This window comes from Phaenicophaeus curvirostris, chromosome 1 (genome assembly GCF_032191515.1).
Source record: "Phaenicophaeus curvirostris isolate KB17595 chromosome 1, BPBGC_Pcur_1.0, whole genome shotgun sequence".
Taxonomy (NCBI): Eukaryota; Metazoa; Chordata; class Aves; order Cuculiformes; family Cuculidae; genus Phaenicophaeus; species Phaenicophaeus curvirostris.
The window spans coordinates 117439182-117454757 of NC_091392.1; the positions used below are offsets into that span (position 1 = coordinate 117439182).

The window sequence follows — 15576 nt, forward strand, 5'->3', positions numbered from 1 at the left end:
ACTCTACACCTTCCCAGGCCAGCTAAGCCTGTACCTTTACAATATTTTTCAACTCTAAAATTGTATTTGAAAGGAGAAAAAGTTACCACCCCTGCAACCTCTCCATCCCTCTCTCTTGCCCTTTGCTCTTTTTCCATCACTGCCTTAATCTGGCTGGGGCCTTTTTCAGACCAAGGTGACACGGATGGAGCGCTCATCTGGTAATGACTAAACCACGCTTGACCATTTTCACTCTGTACCCCTCTCTTACTGTCAGATTTTATAACCCGATTACTACAGACTTGGGTTAGATTCAGACAGATTGCCTACCAGCAAAAGGCTCAATATCCCATTATCAGATTTGTGAGCCTGCCGTTCCTCTTCATTTAGTGTGTAATCGAAAGCGTCAGTAATGTCCTATGGACTTGGGCTTTAAAATGAGTCTTAACTATGCGAGTCATAAGTACGTATACACCAGGATAAAATACCCCACAATACAATGATTTTAAAACATTTTTTATTTAAATATTAAATAAAACACATCAACTAATCATTTTAGTGTACACCTCTCATTTTAACGTAAGAAATAAAATGATTGTTCAGCCATGATAAAAAATAAACTATACATCTTAATTAAACCAATCACGAAGTGTCTTTAAATACCCTATTGCATTGCAGTCTGCAGAACAGCACTATCAGGATACCTACAAAAACCGCCAGACTTTTAAAATGACCTCTTTTTGCTCCAGCAATAATTCCAATGAGGTTCTACAGCAATTGGAAAAGAAAAAAAAATACTATCAAAGTAAAGTGCTCATCATTGCTCAGGACAGGAAACAAAATGATCTGTGGCCTTTTGATCCATGGCATTAAACAAATATCAAAGAGGAAATTGGGTATGTGCTACTCCTTACAAAACTGAAGGCAAAGTTGCTGGTTTGTGATGATCTGGCTTCTTCTTGCCCTCCTTTCCAGACATCTCCACGCAATCTGTTTTTTGGGTTTTTGGGGTTTTTTGTGGCTTTTTTTGTTTAGTTTTTTTCTTTTTTCTTTTTCCAAACCACTACAAATGAGCATGAGACTTTGGTGTTTTCTCTGCTGCAAGGCACCACTCATTAACAGAAATTCAACTCGAGCAGTTTTCTCTCACTTTGAAGCTTCCAGACCACATAGCAGCAGTGGCAAGTTGGAGATGCAGAGATATAGACACACAGATACCACACACAGATAAAGAGGTCATTTATGGAGAGCCACAGACAGAGACACGTGACATCTTCAACCCTTCCTACTCCCACCAATTAACCTGGTCGATCTTTGGCTTTTTTCATTTTTTTTTTTACAAAAAAAAAAACCCAACAAAACAAACAAGAAAACAGGTATCTATATTATTTGCAAATGCATAATACTGCAGGTTGCATGAAGCCTAGGTAACTCGAAGGCACCCTGTGTCACACTAGGGAGATGGGTCCTTTAAGCATTTAGACAGAATGCAGCTGTTTTCTGACAATCAGATGGCAGCTTCCAGCCAAGCTGGCTCACTGTTTGCTCATCTGCTTCCAAAGTTTGAACGCTCTACCCGATTAATTTCTGTAGGAGCACAGTCTGTTCTCCCCTGTATACCTAAGCGTAACTTCTACCGATACCAATAGAAGTCACACTTTACCTTGGGAAGGGAGCGGGGTTTATATCAGAAACACAATATAAGCGTATTACAAAATATAAAAAACAACTAGTGTTACATAGGTTTTTGCGTCCTATTTATATACATATACAGCATTAAAAACCATATGAAAAAAAACACCTATCTAATCCAAAACCTCATTTTGCTAATATGCCAAAAACAAACCAACCAAAAACAAACACCCAAAGATTGTGCTGTTTTACTCACTTTTAATACAGTTTTGTTCAGAAATAGCTGTACTCTGATAAGAGTAGAATTCTGTTCTAGCCTATTCCTTTTGTCTTCGTCAGTATATAATTATAACCTCAATATTGCACATTTCCCCAAGAGTCAGTTCTGTTTGGACCCTGATAATGAAATGCATAAAAACATAATTAGCAGCGGAAATAACAATGTGCAGCACTAAGAAATACCCCTCAGGTGACTTTATAGGCAACCTCCAGAAGGGCTTTTTAAAAAGAAAACCCTTCCCATCACCCTACCAGTACTAATGCTTCCCTCCTCAGTGCCTCTGCAAGAATATGAAAAAAAACTTAGCATTTAAAAAAAGTTTCCTAAAGATTATTCAGACCAACAAAACATACGTGTGCACACATGTGTATGTATATACACACGCATCACCCCTGAACAAACGACCCTGCAAAAGACCAGATATTATGCAATTGGGATCCTGATATCAAGGGATACTTTTTCAATGCATTACTTGCCTCTGTACTAATTAGAAGGGCTTTTTAAGCTTTTCCAGCTGATGTATCAAGCAAGAAGTTCACAGTTTTCATTTAAAGTGTATGTATCTGGGAGGTGTGGAATGGGGGCATTGGTTCCTTTAAACAAAACAAGGGTTAACAGGAAAAGAAAAAAAAAAACAACCAACAAATGGCAATACTTCCATTTCTGTCCTCTATGAGTACATAATGCTGCATGCCACTGGTTTTCTGTTTATCTTGTTTAAAAGAGGTAATCATCTTCACAAACCCATAAATGAATATTGCGAAAAAGGGAGGCTCTGGTCCCTTCTTTGAAAAGCCTCTCCCTGCTCTGTCACCACTACTGACAGCTGCTAATCTTGTACAAGAGCAGAGCTGTATTGGTCTGACTTGAGTACAGTACCGAAGAGTTCTTCCCCAACCACATCCCTCCCTGCCCCCACAAAGGCCCCACCCACCTTCCCCATCATTATTTTTCCTTTAAAAAATTCAGTTTCTAGTCATATTTGTTCAGTGCAAGAATAGTAGAAGCAAAAAGACATACATATTGCTTGTTTCAGTTCTATACAGTTGCCAGCTTTCTGAGCCAGACAGCCTCTTCACATACTTCAAAATTTATTGCTTCTGAGAGTCACTTGTCTACACGACACCAACCAGCCATGGACTCACACATGCCATGGAACAGTGGTGAAAGTTCTTTGCAATGAAAGCAGCATGAGCTGTAGCAGCCGGGGCTTTCATTTGACCAGGACGAACTTCCCTAGCTGGCTGGAAGTCAGGTCCTCCATCTCACAATCCCCGTGCTGCAGAGTGACAACATCATAGCTTGGAGACTGCGCAGAGAAACTCTGTTGCTGAGAGAAGGTCGTGCCAACTGGAGAAACATTGCTGCTGATGTACAGGTGTGTGTCTAAAAGGTGAGCAGCTGAGGACACCGGTGACACGCTGACACCAAAGAAATGAGGCTGGAGCAGTGGGCTGTTGCCAGCAAAGGCCAACTCAAATGAGTTCTCTCTTTGTAGCTCTGACAACAGAAGTGAATTGGATGCTTTGCAGGTACCTAGGCTATCAGAAGAGGGGACGCCATTTGTTGCAGATGTCTGAAAGGACTGGGGACAAGTTGTCTGGAGTAGCTGGTGATGCTGGAGCTGGAGCATTCTGAACAAAATCCAAGGGTGGAGGAAGTTAATTCGAAGAATGGTTTAATGTTTTTCTTCCCCCTTCCTTGCCCCTAACCCTGACCATAACTCTCTCCTTTGTTTCCTTCTCTCTATCAAACCTCTCCTTATCCAGCCAGTACAATTAAAGCAAGCCGACCATGCCAAGTCAACGTGTTTTCACTTGGCTTTTCCTCATGTTGGAAAGGGCAACTATCACCAGAAAGTTATCTAGTCACCATTTGGCCTGCTAATAATAGATGTTCTAGAGACGTATGCAGATAAACCAGAAACTCAATTTTCCATCTTGCTTCTATGGGAATGAAGAGGTGCCACCACATATGACATTTGAGGCCACTGGAATTGTGCCTCTTTTGTGGGCTGTAACTTTTCCAAATTACAAGGTCTCACTTCCTTGCCATGGGAAAATTACAGGAGGAGGCAGAGAAGGAAAGGAATCATTCCCAAAACTAACAAAAGAAAAACACAGCTTGCAACGGGGAGAAGTAATGTTTTCCCCCACAGTACTAAATTACTTCTCAATTCAGCAACCTCCAAATATTTGGACATCGAGATTTTTAAGTGGAACTGCACGTCCTGCGTTATGTTTGCCAGTGCTGGAAGCCACAAAAGGAAGCCAAGCAGTTTATCTGCTGCCACACAGCAAAGATGGAGGCTAGGAATCCCCAGTGACCAAACTCCCCAGCCTCTTTTGCTGTGTTTACTCCCCCTTGCTTGCCCCTAACCAAAGTTAACCCAATGAAAACAACAAAACTCCTCCCGGCCAATTTCTCACCTCTGCTGCTGTAGCACCTCCTCCAGGAGGCTCCTTCCCTCTCTGCTGCTCCCACCGCTGCTGTACATGCAGCTGTTTGGCTGTGAGTGTTGGAAAGGGCTCATGCCACTCCTTGCTGCCCGAGATGAGGAGGACTGACACACCTGCCGAGCAAAGCCTTTGATTTTATTCAAGCCGAGAAACCCTTTGGCTCGAGCGTTCTTCCGCAGCTGCTGCCTAAAAGCCTTCAAGCCTGTGAGACATGAGGAAAAGAAATGCACTTTAATCCTCCTTAGCATTTGCCTAGGAACCTACTTTAAAGATCAGCCTTTCTGGGCAACTGCCTTCATTTGCGTGAGAACTGCACTAAAAGGGACTACGACTCTTCGGCTCATGTTCACGCCTCTGTTTTATCATCAGAATAAAATTTATGTAACGGAACAGGCCCTGGGAGAGCTGCACCCCTGTACACAGCAAAGGAGAAACCTGATAGAAACCACGATGTTGTGCTCTCCATATTTTAGGAGGAAGGCAGAGCCTGCTGCCCCACTCACGGCAGCAGAAATACAGATTCAGCCTGCCCATAAAGGTATCTGAGAACCTTTCAGCTACGCACCTTCCTCAGAGCTTCCAAGCCTCCCTCAAGGACTGTGAATACAAGAGGTAAAATACCCAGGTGGCTGGCTTCAGTATGATACTAACTGAGCACGGAAGTACCCCTGCATGCTACCCTTTTCTACTGGCAGTTGGAAAGGTGCAATCCCTCAGCAATAAAGAAAGACATTACCTTGAGTTAATGAGGTATCAGATGCTCGCCTTCCTTCTTGGAAGCTGACAGGCAGGAGAGAAGCACCTCCCATGCAGCCCTGGGCTTGTAACACCGGAGCGTCAGACTGTGAAGCTAGGAAGGGCGACGTCATCCTAGCTGTGGCTGGGCTCCCCATCATTACTTGACTTGCCAAACAGCTGCTCAGGGACACTGAGCTGTCATTTGAAGATGAAGTAAGGCAGCTGTCTGAACTAGTTCCCTCTGTGGGACTTGCAGAAGAGGAAATGACTATACCTACAGAGGGGAAGGAAGGAGAGAAAGAGCATTCCTAAGATGAATACAGGAAGGAACAAACACGACATCAGGGCCTTCTGCCTACCTACGTTGGCACTAATAAGCAGCTGCAAGCTCAAAAGGTGTCCAGCAAATCGTGTTGTCACAGGGCTTGACTCCAGCAAGGGGTCATGAACGCATAACCTAAGTTTGGGCTCCGGTCCAGCCAGCAGGGCTCTGCCAGCAACTCCAGCACCACTGGGCTTTGCAGGCTCAGGCTTACAGCATTTCTTTAACATAAGAGCTCTGACAGGACATTACTGTTTTGTAAACAGTTTTGCTCATTTGTTTAGTTCACAGGGTCTGGATATGTACGAAATACAGTTAGTGATGACCTTATTTTAAATTCAAGGTGTCCTCTCCTCCCTCAGTACAATAGCAGAAACAAGCAGAGAAGGGTTATGACCTGCTTGCAAGAATGCCTCAAAGTGATCTAGATAAATACAATAATGCAATGTCTCTTCCTTAAGGACCAAGCTAATTCATGGGAAGAGAGACCTGGCAGCGCACAGACCTCTTTTCTGGGCTTTCCTATTCCAGTCAAAGTAAGATCAGCACATATTCCCCAGGCATTTCTCTGCTATGGCACTCTTTCTCTGTCCTTTTCCTCTAACCACAGAGTCAGTCTCTCCCAGACTTACATGGAGGGGCATTCTGATAGAAATGAGTGGTCACTTCGGCCAGTGTGTGCCTCCTGCTGGTGTTGCTAGGGATGCAGATGGGGTCATATGCCTTAATTTCATCTTCCAGTTCTTTCTCTTGCCTTACTTCTTCATTAATGGTGGTCTCCAGCAGGCTGTTGGGGGAGATGGAGCGGTTCCGGAAGAGCCCGTTGAAGTTGGGATCCACAGGAAAGAACACAGGCTGCAAAACATCACAATCAGATCACAAACTGAAGGGTATTTTATTTATTTGTGCACTATCTTTTAATATTTTTCACATCCCTGTGGCATGTCTCCCATAGGCATGTTGTTGGAGAGACTACTATGACACCATGCCCGAAAGCCAAACAAAAGATTGAGAGGAGGAAAACAAAGTCACAACCCCTGATGCTTTGGATAGGCAGAACAATGAAGAAAAAAAAAAAAGTAGTAAACAGTTTAGCTGAAAACACCAACCTGTAATGGATTGCTCACGTCACAGTCCATTTCTGCCTGCAAGGATGGCTGAATCAGGCTCTGAGGTTGCTGGTAGAGCAGAGATGATCGCAGGGTTTCACTAGTGAGATTGTCCTGAGGCATCTGGATAGACACAGAGAAGCACAGAAGCTGTCACATTTCCACAGTTCCACGTGACTTTTCAGATACTGGAGGCTTAAGGAATTTCAGAGCCACCTTCTGTGAAAGCTTTCTCCACATACTTTCTATCAAAATTAACGAATCTTCCCATGCCAACACAAACACCAAACTCCTTCTCCCGGGTCAGGCAGTTTTACTGGAAGTAAAATTTGAATAGGCACCCAGAGCACACTTTAAGAGGCATGGGGGGTGAGGAAAAGAAACAAAATGTCAGAAAAACACACAAACTGATTCATGGAGTAGTTCCAAAGATCCTACAGGATAGGGTATGTAACAAAGAAGTGTAACTGATACATGCCTAAGAGGGCAAATTTCCATGAGAAGCCTAATCTTCAGGCTCATTATTGACATGCACTGGAGGCTGACTATTCTCTGGACTATGACCCAGAGACACTTATCAGGAAACAGGTCATTAGCATTCAATCAGCCTCCTGCTGAAGAACAGTAGGCTGTGTCCTATCAGAGGGCACTTATATCAGACTTGTTTTTCAGAAGCCTAAGAGTTACCACCTTGTATTTTCTCATAGCAAGAGGCACGAAAGAAAGAGCCAACAGACACCTCTTCCTAGTAAGTAACACCCTTCCTTACCTCAACATTGCTGATCTCGGAGCTCCTTGGCCTTTGCTGACGGACAGTTGCTGGACGACTCGATAGCTGGCTGCTTCGATACTCCTTGAGGCGTTCCAAGAGCAGGTAATAAATAGCAGCAAAATGGTTGTAGCTGCTGTTTTGCAGAGACTAGAAGACAATGAAAGGACCCTTGAGTTATAGGTAACTCAGCATATAAGCAGCCTAAACTCATCACTAAGGCCTCATAATAGCATACTCAAAAAATAAGTAAAAATCCAGAAAGGCAGTGAAGATTTTACGAACTGTGATACTGGATCAAGGCTAGTCACTGAACAACATATACATGACTGCACCACTGGCATTCTGGCAGTCACTGAAGATGTATCTAAGGGGCAAGCACTTCTCACCTCAACAGTTCTCTGCCTGTCGATGCCAAGCGTTTGCATGATCCCGAGGACCTGCTCATTGTAGTCACCCAGGTTGGAGTTGTAGTTTTGCATGGAAAAGGACAAAGACTGCTGCTGTTGAAGAGATGGGTCAGCTTGCATCCACTTGTGCTGCTTTATTTGGGAAATGGTTATTCGCTTGGTTGGGTCTACAACCAACATCCGTCGGATTAGTGTTTCACAGTCTGGATGACAAAGACAAACTCATGAGCAAAGGGTAAAAATAACAGCCCAGCCCCAGGTCATTTTTAAGAAACCTTCCCAAGCAACAGTGTATGATGTCTACGAAGACAGGTATTAAGGCTTCTGAGCAGCTGTTGTCTGATCTGACTACCAGATATTCAAAACAGCACAAGACATGTCCACATACATTTTACAGAAGAAACATGTCACTACAGGAAATTAAGCTGTACTGGCAGGTTTCAGGTGGCCTTGCACCTTGTAGGAGCACTAGTTTTCACTGGATGCAGGTTTAACCATGCTACATCCACTTAAAATAGGTCAGAATTTAGTAAAGAATTCCATCGCATACAGCTTCCTGGTCCATATACGCTGATTATTTATTTATAACTAGGAAATCAAAGCCGTACATGGCTATAACTGATAAAGGTCGGGCTTCAAAAAATACTCTTCACTTGAAAAGATAGGCACATTCACTTGTTTTCAAATACAAATCAGAGAGAGGTGATAATAATCTTCAGATCCTTTTCTCACCAGCCCGCTAGAGTGCTCAAGAAACAGTTCTAAGCCCTACTTTTTCTGCTCTCCTTGATAGCAGAGCCACACTGAAATACACCCTTTCTGCACAGTTAAAATATCTTAGTAGAACTACACCCATCTAAGCATTGCAGGCTAGACTCATTAAAATCTTTTTCTCTCTTGTGAATGATTATTTCTCCAGCTAGGATGTCAAGTATTTTTGTAATCCACAGAAATACTCAAAGAAAGGAAACAATAACCTTTTAGATGCACCATCAAGCAGACCCCAGAAAATGTGTGCAACCAGTCTCTCAAGTTTATATGCTACCCTACAGAAATTACTGGATATGTAAAGACAAAGTCATTGCCGGCTGCGAAACCAGTCCCATCTGTCACTGTTCTAAGAAGGAACAGGACATCTATTACTTTATCTGTATCCCCTTTTCTAACATTAAGGATCTGAGAAAAGCACCTTCGGACATGAAGTAAGGGATGCGGAACCGCCCCTCCAGCACTCTTTGCCTCAGAGTTGGTAAATTGGGTCCATCGAAAGGCAGAGAACCACAGACAAGGACATACAGCACCACACCAAGGCTCTGTCAATAAAAAACAGCATAGCATGGAGTAATTCTAGTAGAGGCAATGATGTTGAAGGCCCACAGACCCTCACGAAGTGTGAAATGCAATTCCTAATGAATGTCAAGCTCACCCATATATCAAGGTGGGGTCCTTCATACTCTTTCCCTTCAAAAACTTCTGGAGCTGCATAGGGTGGGCTTCCACACCAGGTGGAGAGGGGCTCTCCTGACTTGTAGAAGTTTCCAAAGCCAAAGTCTGGAATGAAGGTAAAAGTCTCAGGTAAGATTACTCAACCACATGCTAATATTTCAGAGGAAGCAGAAAACAAAGAGAAGGCAGCAGATGTTTTGTTTTGTTCTCTCTCTCTGCCTATTCATTTAAGTTATTCTCTTTTGTGTTCAGAGAAAAATTCTGTTATCTTTTCAGTTACCATAAATACACTTACAGGACCACCCTAGGGAGACTGAATTTGACTACGTGCCTGATGTTGTTTATTGAGTAACAGTACATTTCTGATTACCTGCTAACTTGATATTCATATTTGCATCTAGCAGAAGGTTCTCTGTTTTGAGATCCCTGTGCACTATGTGGTGGCTGTGACAATATTCCACTGCTGAAAGAATCTGCCAGAACTTCTTCCGTGCTTCACTTTCACTTAAGTGCCCATTGGAGGTCAGATGATCTGCAAGACAAAATAAAAGAGGTATAAGACTTAGAAGCACCTGGAGGAAATTTTTCGCAATCCTGCAAGTGCTGCACTCGCTGTTTGACAGCTGATAACGCCAACCTTGGATTTTTAATCAGAATACATATATTACTCTGGAATGACAACAATAAAGCCATGGTTTCTAAATCTAAGCTCTAGCAGCGAGGACTTACCAAACATTTCTCCATTCTTTGCAAACTCAGTAACAATGTAAAGCATATCCTTTGTTTCCATAACCTGTGAGGACACGAGAGGACATGCTTAGGAAAGAATGCAGACTTGTGTAGTTCCATTCATTTTTCTAAGTATATTCTCAAACATATCAGGTCAATTATTTGTTTGCCACAGCAGCTAGCAGTCAAGGCATCTCATTTGGCACAATGTTCTTTCAAAGCAAACTGGTAATGAAAAAGATAACAAATCAATGCTTATGCACTTACAATATACAACAGCTTCCACACCATTGTTCTTTTCACCATTACCATACCACCTAATCCCCATAACTGATCAGCACTTCAATAATTTCATAAACTTCCCTTAACTCTTCTTTCCTTCAAATATTCAGATACAGTTTCACAATTCATTAGAGATGTTTCAAACATCTAAAGACACTTAAAAGTTCACATAAAAAGCCATCTTTGTTTCAAGGCTAGCAGGTACTCAGATCAGGATAGATATTTGCAACTCGGACAAATCAAGAGTGGTATCAAATACCCCACTCCCATTTGGTGTTGGCTGGGGACATGGCAAGCCTCCCATGCAAGTGACAACAGGTTGCTGTTTGTGTAACAGCAGCGCTTGATGCACGTCAACAACTACCAATATATCGCCCCGTGTTCACCTATCAAGCTAGCATCGGCTTACTTTGATACTCATTAATTTTTCCCTTTGGAGATAAAAAACAGGACTAAAAGCCAAACCCAGTTACCATGGCACACCTTTCAAATGCCACATTTCAGATTTTAAAAATACAACATTTCCCTGGAATGGGACTCTCAAGGAGAACATACTTTGTTTTGGAAGCAAAAGGCCCACATGAAGTTAACAATCAAAAAAGCATCAGTACTACTTCAAAGGATATAATTTCCAGACTCCTAACATGTAACCATTTTCCAAAGACTCTTGTCCTTCCCTCACTACAAGTACACACACACACAGAATGAAAATAAACAAACAGGGAGCAAAGGAAGAGAGGTTCCCAGTTTAAAAAACTGAAGGAAAGTATTCTGGGAAAGTTGCCAGCTGGATGAAATTAAGAAGCCCGTGCTGAAACTAAAACAATGATGAAATAGCACAAGAACACACACCCTACATTGGTATGTCATCCAATTCCATCCCTGCTTCTCAGTCTCCACCAAACAGGTAAAGCATCAGTTACAACAACAAAGAAAAGAAAACTTCACTGAAGAGAAATTATGGTCCACTACCAACGTCATTTGCTCCATCAAGTGAAGTGGTTCAACTAGATGGAATTTAACCTGCTTTTCTAAAAGCTTCAAAATAGCATTTTCACCCACACCATTCCACTGAAATGAAATCAACTGAACTGTTAGAATGGTTCTGTCTATCCTATACCACCCTATGGGTAACAATGACGTCAGATGTTAACGCAGAGTAATTTTTGTTATGATGGTTAATACTATAAGTATCAAGCACCTCACGTGTGTCAAGGTCTTTGAAAATAATGCCTTCCCTAAGCACCTGCCTTACTGGCTCTTCAGCCTTATATATTAATTAAACTTTTTTCTCTTTTTTTATAAGCTTACAATGGTAAGATTGCAGCTGATAATAGTGTTTACTACTGCACATGGACTTTCAGACCTGCTGTTTCATCCACCTAATGCTCTCTTCCCCTCCACTGCCCTTCCAGACAGGTCCAGACAGACTGCAATACGTCATCGTCTTCCTAAATCCACATGGCACTATTTAAGATGATTAACAGAAACTTACACCAACTGATAATTACACCAAATATTTTGAATTTGCAGAGTAGTTGTCGTTTACTAGACAGCTGTGATCCTGTTTTCTGCACAACATATTAGGAAGTTCTTACTGTTAAAAATACCCATCAATACAAAAACTGAATAAATCCAAACAAAAATTCATGTTATGAAACTCTACAAAGGGAAACATACTTAAAACCCACTTTCAAAACTATACAAACTGGAATAGAAAAACCAAATAGGTAATTTTTTGACATAATCTAGGATTCCAACATTCACAGGCTTTTTCTTTTCTACCTAGATTAGAATTCTCATTCTTAGATTGGACTTCCACTTTGATTTGGTTTGATTTACATTGATTTTAAATCCCCCTTCCACTTATGGCAAACTCAACTTTTGCACTTTCTTCTCTGCTTTCTTCTCATAAACATAAGTTTACGTCTTCCCCTTATCAAAAGCACCTAAGAAGCTCCAGTCCTCTGAAGTGGAAAAGCAGGGGACTTAAGAAAGTCAAGTTAATCATAGAAGTTGAGAAAATAATTCCTTGATCTGAAACAAATTTCAGCTTTAAAAGTAAAGCTTTCACTTTTAAAAAAGTTTAAGTGTTTTTCAAGAAGTATTTCAATATCTATTCTCCCTGCAAAATGATGTAAAATCTTGTTTAAGAGAAGAGCACAAGCACGTGAAAAGCTGACCTCTTACCTGATAAAGCTTGATAATGTGGGGATGATTTAAAAGCTTCATTATCTGAACTTCTCTATAAATCTTCTCCAGATTGCTTGGGTCTAACCTTGTTTTGTCGATTATTTTTATTGCAACCTGCAGATTTAAAACACAATACAATAAAACAACCTCATACTTAACAAAACAGGTCTTCTTACTGCTAAGGTCTCTTAAAAAAAAAAAAAAAAAAGGAAAAATGACAACACTTACCCTCCACACACACAGACTTAGAAAATCCAAGTAAAGTAGCTTCTAAAGTACAGACCTGACAAAGCTGATTCTGTTTCTCTGAACTGCATGGAATTCGCAACACAGAACATTTTCATTTTCCTTTTCTACGTCAAAGGATTACATATAAGGTAGTGAACAGAAATTAGCACTGGAATTAGGTAGTGCAGAAATTAGCACTGGACAGGATTCCGTAAATCTTTTAATCCATCCCATGCCAGTGAAAAACAAATTCCTGTAACAGAGTACTTTCTATCGTAGCAACCGGCACGATTTTGCGATACACTAGAAATATAAATACAGTTGCATGCCCGTTAATAAATTATTTCTGCAAGTAACACTACGAGTTCTTTGTCCTCAAGGCGCACACACTGAACGAAAAAAAAACCACATCAAAAGTCTTCAAAAGATCCAGAATTCGTTGAACTCTCTAGCAAACTTAGATGGAGTAATTCAATGAAGCCACCGTAACACTCAGAAATACTATTTTTTTTTCCCATATCCTTGCCAGGTCTTCATTTCACATGAACTCTCTTGAACAAACTGGAAGCTCCCACAAACAGCAACTATCGGTGTGTTCATCCCACGATGCCTGCCAGCGCAGCCCTTGCTCAGTTTTCGTTTCATATGAACTCTCTCAGGCACACCCGGAGAACTGGAAGCTCCCACAGCAACTGCCGGTGTGCACCCAACAGGGCAAGGTGAGCACACCAGGCAAATTTGAAGCTTCCGCAGCACCTACTGATGTGCACGCAGCAAGGCAGGCTGAGCACACCAGGAGAACTTGAAGCTCCCAAAGCCACGGCAGGTACCGGTTTGTACCCAGCAGAGCAGGCTGAGCACACCGGGAGAACCTGAAGCTCCCAAAGCCACAGCAACTAACTACTGATGTACACCCAGTAAGGCAGGCTGAGCACACCGGGAAAATGCAAAGCTCTCAAACTCACCACAGCTATCGACGTGCACCCAACAAGGCAGGCTGAGCACACCGGGAGACTTGAAGCTCCCAAAGCCACAGCAACTACTGATGCACACCCACCGAGGCAGGCTGCGCCCACCAGAACTCAAAGCTCTCAAAGACACGGCAGCTACTGATGTACACCCAGTGAGGCAGGCTGAGCACACCGGGAGAACTCAAAGTTCTCAAAGCCACGGCAGCTACTGGTTTGCACCTATACGTGAAGCTCTCGCACACACAGCAGCTACCGACGTGCAGGCTGAGCATGCCGCGACAGCTCGAGGCACCCACAGCCACAGCGAGCACCGACGCGCACCCGACGGGACTGGCTGAGCCCGCTCTCTCCATCCCCGCCGTCCCTTCATCCCTGCTCCTCGCCCCCCGGTACCCACCTGCGTCTTGGTCACCCTGTGCCTGGCCAGCTTGACCACGGCGAAGTTGCCTTTGCCCAGGGTCCTCTCGATGTCGTAGAAGCCGACCCGCAGCGGCCGCTGCTGCCCGTGCCCGGGCGCCGGGGCGCACTCCGACATGATCACCATGGCTCGGGGCGGCCGGCGGGCGAGCCCTCGCCGCGGTCACGACGGGAGCATCCGCGCCGCGAGGGGCCTTCGCACCTGCAACGGGGGCACCGTCAGCCCGCGGCGGGACCGGCACCGACCGCCGGTGCCAGCTCCCCCGTCCCCTTCCCTGCGCGCTCCCCCAGCGCCTGCACGGGGGACACCGAGAGCCGGCGGCGCCCCCTCCTCCGTCCCCTCCCCTGCCCGCGCCGAGGCTGCACGGGGAGCGCGACGGGGGTGACGGCGCCCCCTTCCCTGCCCGGTTCGCAGCCGCACGGGCACGGCGACGGGGAAACACCGTGAGGCGCCGGCGTCCCTTAACCTCCGTCCCCTTCCCTACCCGCTCCGCGGCCGCCTGGGCGCCGCGACGGGGGAAACACCGTGAGGTGCCGGTGCCCCCTCCCCTTAGCTCTGCCTCCCCTCGCCCCGCTCCCCGCCGTTACCTGGCGGGCGCTCTCCCCCGCGGCGGGACCGAGGGCTGCGGGCGCGCGAGCCTGGGCGCGAGCGTCCGCCTCTGCGCGCGCTGCCGCCGCGCTCTCTCTCTCCCTCTCTCTCTCTCAGTCCGTGCGCGCGTGCGCCGCGGGGCAGGCGGGAGCGCCGCACGCGGGATGCCCCAGCCGCGCTCCCCCCCCGCCCCCGCCGCTACCATCAACCCCGCTCACACCGCCCGCCCCCCACGCACGCTCTCCCCGCCCGCCCTCCCGCCTTTCCCCCCGCCCACCGCCGCCGAAAAGCCGAGCCGGGCCCCATTGACGTCACTTTGACGCCAGAGGAGGACGCGCGCCCGGGCGCGAGGACGCGGGGAGAAGCTGGAGGGGCACCGGGGGGCCGTTGCCGGGGAGCCGGGCGCTGACGCGCGCGCTGATGGAGCCGTCGCCAGGGAGACCGAGGGGCGGTGACGTCAGGGCGGGAGGGAGGGGCACGTGGGTCTCTCCGACCCCCCCCCCACCTCCCTCCTCCTCGCCTCGGAGGCGGGGGGGGGGGGGGAGTTGCTCGCGCTGTGTTGTCACGTGACGCACCGCGTCTCGCGCCGGGGTCGCCCCCTGCCGGCCCCCACGTGGAGCGGTGGCCGCTGTTAACCCTGCGCTGCCCGCGGGGTCCGGACACGTGGAGGCTGCGAACACCACCCCCACCCCCCATTTCCTCTCTCCAAAAAAGCCCTACCAGCTGGGGTGCCAGCCCCCCAACCCTGTGTGGGACGCCCAAGGACAGGGACTGCCCCGCTGGCAGCAGGGAAAGCGCGGCTGCAGCCCTGCGGGGGACAACGACGACAACGATGTTTTTTCCTAATGCCAAAGCACAGGGAGGGCTGTGGTGGCCCATCCTTGGCAGCATCGCCTGCCCACCTCGCGCAGGGCAGGTGGAAATACTCCTTCCCAGGTATTTCCAAGGTGTGATGGAGCTGCCCATCCCCTCTGGAATCCTCAACATAAGAAGGACATGGAACAGGGGCCCAGAGGAGGGCTA

The 15576-nt window shown here is 45.8% G+C and overlaps 1 protein-coding gene across 1 annotated transcript; it reads right to left on the bottom strand.

Annotated features, from left to right (window-relative positions):
• Window positions 1–479: 479 nt before the first annotated feature.
• SIK1 (salt inducible kinase 1) lies at window positions 480–14723 on the bottom strand. The gene is made up of 14 exons (XM_069872412.1): window positions 14553–14723; window positions 13945–14166; window positions 12346–12462; window positions 9874–9937; window positions 9515–9676; window positions 9125–9249; window positions 8888–9011; window positions 7678–7901; window positions 7289–7438; window positions 6520–6642; window positions 6043–6265; window positions 5087–5362; window positions 4321–4552; window positions 480–3525 (listed from the first exon to the last, which is right to left on the bottom strand). Exons 2-14 carry the CDS (start codon window positions 14089–14091, stop codon window positions 3105–3107), a joined length of 2388 nt encoding a protein of 795 aa, XP_069728513.1. The 5' UTR covers window positions 14092–14166; window positions 14553–14723; the 3' UTR covers window positions 480–3104.
• Between the last annotated feature and the right edge of the window lie 853 nt (window positions 14724–15576).